At 39.7% G+C, this 12,500-nt stretch overlaps 2 protein-coding genes across 3 annotated transcripts in view; one reads left to right on the top strand and one right to left on the bottom strand.

Moving 5' to 3' along the window:
* Positions 1–2,665: 2,665 nt before the first annotated feature.
* LOC138019211 (enteropeptidase-like) overlaps positions 2,666–12,500 on the top strand; it is a 33,989-nt gene continuing 24,154 nt past the window's right edge. The window contains exons 1-5 of one of the 2 annotated variants that reach the window (XM_068865924.1): positions 2,666–3,293; positions 3,884–3,922; positions 6,214–6,264; positions 9,339–9,500; positions 12,146–12,263. In XM_068865924.1, coding sequence (XP_068722025.1) covers positions 3,185–3,293; positions 3,884–3,922; positions 6,214–6,264; positions 9,339–9,500; positions 12,146–12,263 — 479 coding nt within the window. In that variant the 5' untranslated portion in view covers positions 2,666–3,184. Of the gene's footprint in view, positions 3,294–3,883; positions 3,923–4,649; positions 4,895–6,213; positions 6,265–9,338; positions 9,501–12,145; positions 12,264–12,500 lie in introns of those variants that run through there. The other variant, XM_068865925.1, reaches the window with a different exon arrangement.
* On the bottom strand, positions 6,535–8,888 carry LOC138018826 (uncharacterized). Its single transcript, XM_068865505.1, has one exon. The coding sequence runs from the start codon at positions 8,745–8,747 to the stop codon at positions 7,998–8,000; it is 750 nt and encodes a 249-aa protein (XP_068721606.1). The 5' UTR covers positions 8,748–8,888; the 3' UTR covers positions 6,535–7,997.

Consider the following 12,500-nt stretch of genomic DNA (forward strand, 5'->3'; position numbering starts at 1 on the left):
GCGTTTAGAGCCATACAATTTAGGTTTGCCCATGCGCATACATCAGCAGAGAGGTGGCTCAATTTCAACTCCAAGTCGTGCACAGTGGACGGTTGAACTCTATGAAAGGCTAAAAATACACTAAATTAAAAAAAAAAATGATCAAGGCTTATTTAGCTATAATCGCACCCTTCTGGAGATTGCATTTACCCAAGAAAGACTGATTTGCACAGAAAAAGATTTGCAAGTTTTTTGACAAACTACCGTATGTTCCTAGGCCTACATTGAACCTTTCCTAATCAAGTGTGAAATGATTCATCACAAAATTAGTTTTCACTCGGATGTTACCGGTAACTAAAATTTTTAGTTCACCACCACAAAATGTTTCGCATTTGCCTGGACTCCGTTTGAAAAGAAACGCGTTTTTGAGCTTTCGAAAAGCAACAGAATTCTTAGACCTGTCCCTCTTTCGCCTCTTAGTGCGCGCAAAAATCTGACACGAGGAAGTGTGTTCTTGCTGCAATAGGGAGCTTCAAGCACACAACAGTTTTTGGGCAACGCACGGCAACCGAAAGTGAACTTTTTTTCCATTTAACTTGTCTTCCCATTATCACATTTGTATTGTTTAGTATGTTTTCACTAGTATAGGCGATTCAATTGAAAATCTCTCAGAGACTACTCTCTTCATTGGCATGCGAAATGTTCACTTCCGCTTTCCGTCCGTGCCTCAAAAACGCTCCCTAATATTGCCATTTTTTCTAGTCTCCCACGCAACGCCCATCTAACGAACGGTTGCGTAGGAGACTAAATTTTTTCTCACCTGATTTTCTTTCCACCACGAGCTCTACGAATTAAGCGGTAAAAGAGGGCCAGCTTGTTGTCTACAGTGAGAGTTGCGAAGCCTTGAGTTGAAAACTGTCAACTTTCAGTGCTTCTCGGCCGCGATGATCAAGCAAGAGACGTAAATGCTGATCAAAAATTTCATCATGTAATGGACTTATCAATGTTAAACCCCCCGGGGGGGGTGGTCTGGCTACCCACGGGGCTTTGACTGTGACGTCTGTCTCCAGGGTGGGGATTTTGATCGTACGACATATCCCCAGCGTGGGAATTTGACATGGCCACCATCTTGGATAATGAAGAGGGCTTGGAAATCAAGGTTATAACTCCGTGACCAAGTACAGTAAATGAAAAATCCCCGTAAAATTCCTTATGCAGTACAATACTCAACGTCACCTGCCAACACTACTCAACAATACTAGTCACTTTATAGAGTGTTACATGATTAATCGTAACTCAACGTTACTTCCACTCACTAGGTGTTATCCCACGTTATTAACCATTACTATACGTTACCACACATCACCACCCGTAACTCTACGTTACTACTCGTCAATAGACGTTTCCAAACATCACCAGCCATTACTTCTTGTCACCAGACGTTAATACACAACGCTAGCCTTTAATAATCGTCATCAGTATCATACAAAAATTTGGTTTTATCATCGGAGTTGATAATGTAAATTGGCTACCGTACAGAGATTCTAAAAGCTGACGTTTCGAGCGTTAGCCCTTCGTCAGAGCGAATCGAGGAATTATGGGTTACGTGTAGTTTTTATAGTAGAGTAGAAGATACGCTATTGGTGGTAACATGGCAACGTGAAAAATAGGAATATATTAGTTAAATGAAAAGCGTTCGTTAATACCATGAGGATTAAGGGTGCCGATTTGGAAGATGAATTTTTGTTCTAGATTCTGAAAAATTCATTTTTCACCCAACTAGTGGACTAATGCAAATGCTGCATTTTGATTGGCTACGCTACTAGAGGACTATTAGTAATAGTCAAAGCATGACGCTTTCTTTTGTTTTATTTCCAAATAAATATATTTTCAACTTGCATTTGCTAACTTTGCCTTTTCTGTCCGACTAGTTGGGTGATACTAAAACAATTAGACCCCTCGCCCTCAAGGGCCACGGGTCAATAGCCCATGAGGCGAAGCCGAATGGGCTATTGACCCAAACCCCCTGCGGGCTACGGGTCTAATTGTTAAATAGACGTTAGGTGAGGAAACTCCCTAGGAACGAGGTTGCTTGGAAATAACTCCGCCATCTTGGAAAATACCCAGAAGGCGTTCGAATGAACGTCCCGCGTTCGTGAGAGATGGCTGAACAAAACGTGAGTGGTACATACATTGCACTCTTATTGTGTGCAGCAAAGTCTAAAGGGTATCATTTTGGCCACCTTTACTCGCCCTAGGGGGGTGGTTTGGATACTTTTGGCCAATTACATTGTCCCGGAGGTGGGGAATTTGACTCATTTTTTCAGAAAATGTCAAAATCCCACCCCATACCCGACTTCTCCCCCCCCCCCCTCCTGGGGGGTTTAACATTGATAGGAGCATAATTTTGTCTTACTAAATTGTATCGAAACATCTCTCCGCTAACTCTTAACAGTTGACCTCATTCCTGAGGGGGAGGGAGGTTGGTGAGAGCTTGGCTTGGATCAATCATTTCAAATTCTCACAAAATATTTGTTTTCCTGATTTCAGCTCAAATGCCCAGCCTTATCCGATAAAAGATTCATGGGTATCAAACAGCAAAAACAGTTCAAGAGGGGGCATCGGTAGTTTTCAATTAGTGTAATACCATATCGCTTTACTCCGTGTACGTGCGCACTGCAAAAATGCCTTCGCGAGATTTTGCGTAATCTCTTCGTGGACAAGATGTAATAATCCTGAATAATACTATATCGATTTTCTTATATTAATACGAGCGGACCACCACAAGTGACTACAATAACAGAGAGATTTATCATTGCTGTTACGTCTGGCTGAAATTTTCGTTTTGCCAAAATTCAAAGAAACACGTTAGATTTTGTTCCTTTCTTGCCTGTCAGCTACACTTATCCGAAGTAACTCCTCAAAAGAGAGAGAATTTAGAATAAGATGATTTTCATCCTTTTACGACAAACAGCAGTCTCGTGTAAACGTAATGCAGATCTTTTTAATGCCTCCTCAGAATTTTGCCTCTGCGGAGAAAATAACTTGGAGTATCACACTCTTGACAGGAAATGCCGCATTACGTATCGTATTAAGTAAAGGTCATATAATTGTTGGCTGATTTGTTTGGGTCACTACTGCGACAGACTACTGTGATTGCTTTTTCTGTAAAAACCTAAACATCCGTCGCGTGATTTTGAAAATTATGGCGAGAAGTGGACATCATTGGGGTAAGAACATCGATTGGGAGAAAATACTGTGTTTTGTGGCAATGCTAGTCTCTTTTGCCCTTGGCAAAGTCATTATTGAACCAGGTGAGTGCGTGATTATTTTCGTGGATGTCATTGTACACTTCTAATCTTTGGAGGGTGTTGATACGATCCATGAAAAGGTTTCCTACATTACGATATTTTCTCGGCAGTGCACAGACTCAGGAAAGAAATGCTTTTGAGTGCTGTTTTGTCGCAATTACGCTACGGGTACTTTCACTAACTCAACATTGACTGAATTTCGAACCAGTCTGCAGTGTGTATATCACCAATTGACCCAATGCCAGATTGTGAAATTGGAAGGCATTTTATCGTGTTTGACACGTTAGTGACACGGACTGAAGTCCTCATGGTTAAGAACTGTTTATCTCACGATTTTAAGAAAGGCAAAATAAATGTCACTTGAAATATTGACGCTGATATCCTGATTGGCAAGGGCGTCGTAGTTGAGTCGACAGATCGAAGAAATGTCTGAAATGTGCATGGAGGCATTAGTATTTATAGGGCATAAACTGTAATCGTTGAGGAAACTGGCCTGTTTGTAAAAGGGCAACTAATGTTCCTATGACACGAGGATTTTCTTCGCTTTGGGTTTATTTTTTATTTTTTATTACGTTGTTTGTCTTTCTCTCTAGTTCCCACTCCTCCCCCGGGAGGTGGACAAACCAACACAGGTGAGTACCCTGCGACGTTCACGCGGAACAAGAGCTTATGGGCTCCTGCGCGAAATGATTTGGTCGATGTTCTTTCAATGGGTACCGATAATCATAGTCTGCTTAAACTAACAAACTAGCTTGCGTTAAAGTGGCAACGAGGGAAGCTTGTGAATTAGAAAGGTGGAGTAGCTACCGTTTGGCGCGAGGACACAAGGAATTTTGTCACATGAAGTAAATTGAATAACTGATCAGGGCCCCAAAAGGGTGATCAATGTGAATGAATATATGTAATTTGATTGCAGGAAATGGTAATGTTCAATCTTTCGTTTTGTAAAAATTAGTTTAGCTAGTGCAGTGAATAACAATCAAGTCTCACGACAAAGTCAATGTTGTATCCAATTCAAACCCTCTGGGAATAAAACGTTTCGTTCCAGGTATTTTCATATCATTTAAATGTGAGTGCGACATTAATGCAAATACAATACACAAAGAATCTTATCCGCGGGAGATCTGAATTGGCTACAACACTGAGTTAGCCGATTTGGTCTATTGCAATCACAGTAAATGAAAAATGTGCTGTTACATAGATCCAGTTTTCGAGAATATTTAACGTTTACTGTCATTGCCTGTTTAGAAGTCACCTGGCCTTAACTAAATTGAATGTATCCCGCCCGCTAGAGCAACAATTGCTGGGTATTGTATCTTGCACGCCGGGATATCATAACGACATGTGGTCACAAGTGGCGAAAGAACGTGATCAGAACGCGAAGAAATAGAGCCCGAAGTAAAAATGAAACGATTTTATAATCTAAAAATGCGAAAAAACTGATAGAAGAGAAAGATTCTGCAAATGCACAAAAGACAAAAGGAAAATGGAAAAAGGAGTTTCGTTGAGAGCTCGTTTCAACTCCGTCAGTTCAGTCAGAAATTGAACGGTAATATCTTCGCTAGAGAGCAATGGTTTTCGACTGGAATCCAACAAATATCTGAGTGAGTACTTCGACTCGGTTTGTGAATTCAACGAGTATCGTACTGTGTTAAAGTTGTTTCAGATTCGTGTTTAGACAAAGTGCTTGCTGACCGAATGAACTCCTCGTTTAATAACTTAACAAGTTACTGAACCTCGGGCAATGAACTCGTTGGTTCCCTTGGTGACCTTGTAACTTCGATTGGCGAACTCGTTGGTTCGATGGCAAGGACAGGTTGCCAGTTGGAGGCAAGTATTCACGGTTCATTACACACAAAAAACAAGGCAAACATTTAATCTCCGTTCACTATAACTATTTGGCGAGTGAACACACTGGTTCGATTAGTGAACCCGCAGCTCCAAATTTCTGTTCAATATTTAATTAATTCAATTGTAACTCCTTCTCTAGATGTCATGAAAATCAACTTCTTTGCTGGATTTTCTACCCTGATATTGCACGTGATTCCAGGGTGGAGCCAATGAAATCGCACAATTCTCTCGGCAAAAGCCAATGAATTTGAAGCTACCATAAAAAAACGGAATTCGGATCCTGCGAAATTATTGGTTTTAGGACCCTTTTGTCGCACAAACAGTTGTGACGAAAACTACGACCACTTTTCACGCAATCAAATTTGCTCACCGCGGGGGCAAGGGTCACAAGCATTCCCAAGCCACTGCCAATAAACAGAACACTGCGTAGAGTTATTTCCTCCTTCAGGGTGTTATACCAACGTTGAAGCAAGGCCATCTTTACCTCCTTTGTCGTCAAAGACAAGAGGTTTCCAACACTGCATCACTCCATAGTTAAAGCATTGAGATGGTTATGAAACTCGACCGGTCTTTTTGTTTCATGTTTTTGTCTATTTTTGGTCTTGACAGTGCACAAAACACACCATTTTTCGAGAGATAACCAATCAAATCTTTCGATTAAATTATGCGCAACGAAAGCGAAAACAAATGATTGCGCACTATCACGGTCAATTCAACATCGATTGCGACAACATAGTTCTCGCTTTTGAAGGTTTTAAGGTTTCGTAACCAGTCCCTCGATTAACTATGATCACTCTGACCCCTGCAGTCTGTGTTAGTATTACCGTTTGTTGCCTTATAGAGCATGAGCAATTTGTCTCTTTGCGGCGGAGACTGAAAGAGTCAATAATCTCAAGGGGAGAAGGTCGCACGCATACTTGCAAAGGCAATGGCCACTTTACTCGTCGGAAATAGCCTTGTCTCGCTGTTACGAAAACGTCTATCTCAGTTTTATTAGTCGATTCAAGCGAAGAACGTCTGGCTCCGTATGAACACACGTTCCTCCCTTTTTTGTCTTGTTTATTCTATTTAGGAAATACATCACAAATTACACCGGAGAGAGACGAAGTGCAGATTAATCAAGGTTAGAATACAACGTAATGAATACTTTCATTTGAGATGGATAGTTACTACTTTTTTACGCCTGAACATGAGAGGGGAGATGACTGGCACTGATTATCATAAACATAATCCTTACTCCAACGGTTGGGCGAAAGAGACATTTATCATACAGGGGCGTAACCAGGATTTATCAAAGGAGGGTTCACATAATGTTAGCATTTTTGTAAATATTTGGGTTGTTTCAGTTTTAGTAAAACAATGACCTGCAACCTGCACTTTACACCCTCCGCGATTCACTTCAATTTGTATTCAATTTTATTTCACAAAGGCCTTCTTTTTAACAACTCATCTTTGATGAACATTCCTTCAGTGTTATTCCCGTGACATAATTAGGCTAATTACAATTAACACAATACGTACTACATGAAACACTGGGTTTAGGTCTTAAGACGGTTTTTAATCACGCGATGAGATGGCCATGTTTGTGTACAAAACAATAGCAAATAGCCCACTTTCAATATATTAAAATTCAGTCGTAAACAAAAGGCATCATCTCGAGGCTTTGGGGAATGAGTAAGGATTTGTATGAGTTTATTCCCCAGGGCCTCGAGATGATGTCTTTTGTTTAGGACTGAATTTTAATGTATCGACAGTGGGCTATCATGGCTCATGTTTTCCTTTTTGAGTCAAATTCCCAGAAGACTTTTTCCTCGATTGTTCTGTACACAAACATGGCTTCTGTGACGTCAGGTGAAAATCATCTATAAAATAAACATGTACAGGTGCAGTTTTCGATCGTTATGATTCGAACTTACATTTAAAAAGTGTTTTATTTATTGAAGTCGCGAATATTTAATTACAACACTTCATTTGTAATTGACAGTTAAACATTTTGCTCATCTCGTTTTCAGTATACGTTCTTTTTGTAGTAAATTATAAAGAATATTTGAATTCATTCAATTTTTCATGAGCTTTCAAGTTTTTATCTATAAAATTTAATCATTGTTTGATTGTAAAAAAACTGAAACATAATGTTCTTAATTCTTTACTTGCAAAACCCTTTAGGAAACATTCTGCCATCACAAAATCATTGTTTTGAAGTTTTCACTGAACTAAAACTGTCGATAAATCATCTTTGAAAAGTATCTTTACCGGAATTGTTTTTGCTCCTTAAACTTTTTCACGCAGACTGTTTTTCATGTTTTAACATCCCATTGCAAATTTAAAAGTTGCGTTTGCAGTTGAGAAGATGTATTAATAAATTAATTGACTCTGGACATGAAATCCAATTAAAACCGAAATTCACTTTTTAAAATTCGACGATATGATTACGCCATACGTCATTTTTAACGAGAAATCATTTTGGACTTTCTTTATGTAATGAAACACGACAAAGTGAAAAACAAAAAAAAAGCTTGGAGGCTTCTGGACAGTTCCACCGTTCTGAAATGTCCAACAATTTAAAGACAAAACAAAGTGACATTTTAATGTTCTTGTTCCGAGAGTTCCTAAGAGACAAAAATGACATCTTGGCATTTTTCTAAAAGCATCAATTTAAACTTACAGTTTGTATACGCAAGAAAACTTAAAGTGGAACTACAGTAACCATCCTTCATAATGACAACAGAAATAAAAGCCGATCGAGGTTTTTAACAAAAAAAGAAATTACCCATGATAGCAATTCTAGACGAAACAACAGTACTGCTAGTGTAAGTTTTTTTGTTTCCAGGTGTTATATTTTAACTTTGAACAAACTCAATCGCTTACTGAAGTCGACAGCTTGTGGGCACTTTCAACGAGGATTAATTTAGCTTGAGCTGTGTTGTGTCGTTTTGCTCTGCCGTCGATGCTGACCTCATCATCCGAGAAAGCGAGATTTTCTCGTGGGCTTCCAATGTCAGCATCACTAGAGCCGACGCTATCACCATTCCCGGCTTTCAAAGCAATACTAGTTTGTTTATCACCATAAATACTTTCCTTCACTTTTGGCGTTTCACATTTGATACCTTGGCAGATTTCGGTATTGAAGATCAGTTCCTTTTCTTGCGACGAATTGTTGTTACGTTCTTTTCCCACTGAGCTGGCGGTAGCTTCTCGTTGCCTTATCTCCCGCAGCACACTCCTGCCGAACAATCCTTCTTCATAGCAACCACGTGGTGCCATGGCCATTGCTGGAGCGACGTCTGTTGCGTCGAAAGAAATTCTCCGCACTGCTACGTCGATTGAATGCATCCACCGATGTCTTTGAAGGTTCGTCTGGCATTTAAGAAGCCACGAGCCTTCACTGGTGACTAATTTAAAACGGTAACTGTATACCTTACGCCTCACCACCGAACATTTTGCGCTCGGAGTAATTTCAATTTTATGGCAATACTCATGCCATAAATCTGTTTGATCGTCGTAAAAATACAACACAGCACTTCTCAAAACTACCCAGTATTCTACCCATTTTTTCTTTTCTTCTTCCTTCTTGAGGAAATCCTCGTGCAAAGGTGCTTTGTCCATCGATTGATGTAGTATCCTTTCGATGTCTATGCGACTAAATGGGGCGTTTAGTACATTTCTAAACGAATTAAGCCAGTGGAACTATTGTTTGACTAAAAATTCACCCATTGAGTAAACACGGGCTTTTCACTTTATGTATTATTTAGCAGTCGCTTTGCAGTTCTGTCAAATGTGCATATTTAATTTCCTTTGAGAACACCTGGCAATGATCTCAATTACGCAAGGCGCGAGACTGATTTTAACCCAGTCGAACGCATCTGTCATACTTATTCAAGCATATACGTCTCACTTGAGCTCACATGACATGTCTCGACCAATCAACATTTTCCTGTTAGGTTCTGGTCACGAAATAGGGAGTAATTCCACGGACTCGCCCCATTCCACCTGTCATTTTCCCCAATTTTATCCCTAAATCGCCCCGCTATCATATCATGTGTGTCTCCAACATAAGCTAATGCAGGGAAAGTTTTCAGCTAAAAGTTTGTCGTATTCTTTAAGCGGGGAATATGCGGGTCGCATCCATGGGTGAGGCTGTAACAAAAAGCCGTTTTAGGTCTAACAGCACACGTACTTACTTTGGAGACTCTTTAGCCTTAGGTGCAAACGGAACAAACCTTATCCTGGGGGACATTATCTCCGATGTCGAGACTGAGAGGTTCATAAAACAAGACCCACGTGGCCGCAATGCTATCAAGTATCCCCACGGTTTCTGGCCTCAAAATACCGTTCCGTATATCATAGATGAAACCATCGGTAAGTGCACATGGTTATACTGTTTTTGTTTTTGTCGTTTAACAAAAAACAGACGAAAAAACAAAATAAAACCAAAAAAAAAAAAAAAAGAAAGAAAGCAGAACGAACTCTAACAATGTGCGATAAAGCTGAACGCGAGTGATGCTTTATTTTTTTTCATTTTGTTATACCCTGCAGAAAAAAAGTACCTTTTTAACTTAATTTTTTGACGTTTTCTTAAGCTGGAAATTCACAAGACAAAGGCCTGGCCCGGGTTGCTCGAAGCATGGTTAAAGCTAACCAGCGTTAAATACCATGGAAACCTATAGGTTTTGACACTTCTTAAAGGGGCTAGGTCACGCAATTTGACGCAATTTCAGCACTGATCGAATGGTCATAGAATTAACTAAAATATCAAAATAACTGTTCAAAACTATAGAAGAACTCTAACAAAACACAGGGAAGCCAAGAAGGGACATGGATGGACAAAACTGGAGAGGATTGAAATGGATTGAATTTGGGTAAATTTGAAAAACGTTGGCCCACCTTTTTTCAAATTTATATCAGTCTATATCAAAATGTCATTTACACAGCTGGAAAATCATTCTCAGTTGTTATGTGGCCGTGATTTTGCAAGTGAAAGACTCTTGCTCTGCCAATTTGATGTTTAGAGCTCATAATTAACAAAATTAAACGAATATACCTAAAATAGCGTGACCTAGCCCCTTTAACAAACGGTTAGAGTTAACTAGGCTTCGAGCAACCGGCTCCTGTTCTGTAGCATCCAGGCATTGTCGTTTTCATGTATGAATTTGAGGGAAGAGGGTTACCCGGCGCACCATAGCAAGAGCACTCGCTTTCCACTCCACGGTTAGTGATGTTCTTGTGCTCAACTAGTTAAGCTTAAAGCAGGGGCCCATAACTAGGAGCGAACAACAGCCCTATATTCCTGCCACGACGTTTATAGTTTTCACAAAACGATTTATTTTAAGATTGAATTTCCCGAGAATGAGACTCCCACTGGAGCCCAATGACCAATCACAAGAAACTAACTTGACGTCATAGTGTCACCGAACCGGAACTGCCTTTGTTTTTTTGCAGAAAAAGTAGTCTTAAAATAGATCGGTCTGCAAAAATGTCGCGACATATGCTTAGTATATATGGGAGTTGTTCGCTCCTAGTCATGAGCTCCTGGATAAGGTTATTCCTCATTTACAATTAACATTAGCATTACAGGGACGTATCCAGAATTTTTCTTAGGTGACGGTGAACTACTAAGGAATGGCTTAGCTGATTGCTGGCGTTTTTTTTTTTTTTTTTTTGCAAAATACCAGTTCTATTAGAAAGCCACGGGTCATCTCAGGGGAGGGGGTGCGCACCCCCTGTACCCACCCACTAGAACCGCCTCTGCATTACCATTGTGATTTTCATTGAATAGGCCATTTTGCAGTTGTCTGCTCAGTGACCTAGCCTGTGACTGGCTGTGAGGCTGCCGGTGACCTTGCAGTGATACAGACATTACTGCTTTTATCAATGTAAATTGTGTTGATGTAATTCTAATTAGTCTCCATTAACATTAGAAAAGCACAAAGATTTCTATCAAAGTAGGGTCACCGGCAGCCTCTCTTCCATTCTTTGGCTAGGTAACCTAGCTACAACTGTAAAATGGTCTATTGTCACTGTTGTTAAGAATGTTAGTGTCGTCGTCTTTGCTAGTTCCAGAATCATTGTCATCAAATTGTCGTCATTGTTATCATCATTATTATTAACCTGTCCCCAATCTAGGATTTCTTTTTCTTGTTCCTGCATAAAAAACTGTCTAAAATCGGTATTTACGAGATCACGAGGACTTTCTTGAAGGCCACCAACAAAACAATAAATGGAAAAAGAGAAAGTCGAAATTGCCAACTGCTACAAAAGGCCTTTGTTGCTCTTACTCAGGCTAGTTAAGGCATGGCTGAGCCACTCTTAAGAACCCCCCGCAGAGAATTTTGAAATCCCTATTCTTAATGAGTGAAAAAAATTTCATCGTTCAATAGAGTAATTAATGTTTGTCATATGACTGTGTTTACTAAATGAGAATGCTTGGGAGTATCACATAGCATCGCTTGCTCTGTGACTTTACAAAAAGTTCATTTTAAAATGGGGGAGGTTCCGCCACATATTTGTAAACAAAGTAGTTTAAAATTTACTTTGTATTCCCCATTTTGAAAAGAAGATTTTTTTCGTTACCATCCAATTATAGTTCACGTGACCTGAATTTGAACATTGCAAACCGTTTCAACCAATTAAGGATCCTTAAGATATAAGTTTCAGTAACATTAAACCATGGCTTCCTCTCTTAACGTAACTATGTCCTACAAGCGAGTGAACCATGCCTTAACGTGCCTGAGTAGTCAAAATCAATTTTCTTCGCTGTTTTATCAGTGACAAAAGTATGTTGGACCTTTGTCGGTCACTTTGATACTCTTGTTTTTTTTTGGTTTTTCTTTTTTACATCTTGATTATCAAACTGGCTCAGCTCCTTTAGTTTGCGTACCGAGGGGGGTGGGGTCAGTAAGAAGAGAGGAAAAGCTTTAACAATTCATTCGTTTCTAAACTTAGCTCTGCCCTAACACCCATTAAGCACATTAATAAACTGAAAACCTGTGTATTGATATCTACAGAAGGAAAAGGCATCCAAGCAATTAAAGACGCTATCGCGGACTATCACAGTCTCACTTGTTTGAAGTTTGTACCCAGGACAACACAGAAAAACTACATCAGGTTTACCGTGGGAGGAGGGTAGGTTATTGCATCTGCAATCGCTTAATGTAGCATCTATGGTTTTGCAATGTTAAAAAGAGCGTCAAATGAAACAATTGATCTTGTATCGTAAGTCATCGCCTCTCATAGTGAAGACAATAAATAAATAAAGACTCTTACAAGAGAAGTCGGGTTAGCGGTTGAATTCTCTCACTCGACAGGACCTGAAGCTTAATTCCGTAAGTACGTCTTAAGTTTTTCAGTTTGGACTCTCTT

Source organism: Montipora capricornis, chromosome 10 (assembly GCF_036669925.1).
Source record: "Montipora capricornis isolate CH-2021 chromosome 10, ASM3666992v2, whole genome shotgun sequence".
NCBI lineage: Eukaryota > Metazoa > Cnidaria > Anthozoa > Scleractinia > Acroporidae > Montipora > Montipora capricornis.